This window comes from Mastomys coucha, chromosome X (assembly GCF_008632895.1).
Source record: "Mastomys coucha isolate ucsf_1 chromosome X, UCSF_Mcou_1, whole genome shotgun sequence".
NCBI lineage: Eukaryota > Metazoa > Chordata > Mammalia > Rodentia > Muridae > Mastomys > Mastomys coucha.
In genome coordinates, this window is record NC_045030.1 from 160,617,140 (window position 1) to 160,618,153 (window position 1,014).

General features: G+C 41.1%; 1 protein-coding gene across 1 annotated transcript in view; it reads right to left on the bottom strand.

The window, feature by feature from the left end:
- The window catches only part of Prps2 (phosphoribosyl pyrophosphate synthetase 2), a 36,766-nt gene that overhangs the window by 3,143 nt on the left and 32,609 nt on the right, over positions 1-1,014 (bottom strand). Inside the window, exon 6 of the mRNA XM_031385023.1 lies at positions 949-1,010. Coding sequence (XP_031240883.1) covers positions 949-1,010 — 62 coding nt within the window. The remainder of the gene's footprint in view (positions 1-948; positions 1,011-1,014) is intronic.

Here is a 1,014-nt window from a genome sequence, read left to right on the forward strand (position 1 = left end):
TTTTGGTCTTTCGAGACAGGGTTTCTCTGTGTAGCCCTGGCTGTCCTGAAAGTCACTCTGTCGACCAGGCTGGCCTTGAACTCAGAAATCCACTGCGCAGATTATAACTTTCATTTTTATTTCTTAAGTTTTTACTATAATCCCAGCATCCATTTATAAAACATGGAAATGTTTTTCATAGAATATAAAGCAAATTTTATACAAGTTGCCTTTTTACTTGGCTACATCTCAGTTTGGAATACTAACCAGTAAAATTTACTGTCATCATCATCATTAGTTTCTTTTTGTGTGTGTGTGGTATGTGTGGGTGGCACACAGGTACCACAGTGTGCATATGGAGGCCAGAAGACAGTTTTGTGGAGTCAGTTTTCTCCTTCCACTAAGTGGCTTCTGGGAATGGAACTCAGAGGGTCAGGCTTGTGCAGTAAGTGCTTGCCTGCCAAGTCATCTCACTGTAGGGTTTCAAGTACCACCCTACAGAGATTATTTCCTGTTTCTTTTTACATTTTTTTTTTTTTAGAGATAATGCCTCATCCCTCCTAGGATGGCTTTGAATTTGAGGATGACTTTGAGTGCTTGGTCTTCCTATATCCATCTCCTTGAGTGCATGGATTATAAGTATGCATCACCACGACTACTTTATTTGGTGCTGAGGCTGGAACACCCAGACTCACACATGCTATGTAAGCACTCTACCAACAGCATTCCATCCCAGGCTCTTTTCCTCTCCATTTCCTTCCTTTCTGCCTGCCTGCATTCCCTCATTTTCTTTTTTCATTTGCTATTTCCAAATAGCAACCATTCACTTCCCAATTCTGTCCTTTCTGAGGGATCTAATATGACTGATATTCCATTGGGATGAGAAACTTAGGTCTCTGCTAGCATCTGCCTTAGCAAACAGAAGGCTAAATACTTGATGCACGGATCTGCCTGGGATATAGATAATACCTGAATTTTGGAGCAGTGTTTCATTTTGTCCTCTTGTGGAATTGTGTTGGTGACAACAACAGCTTC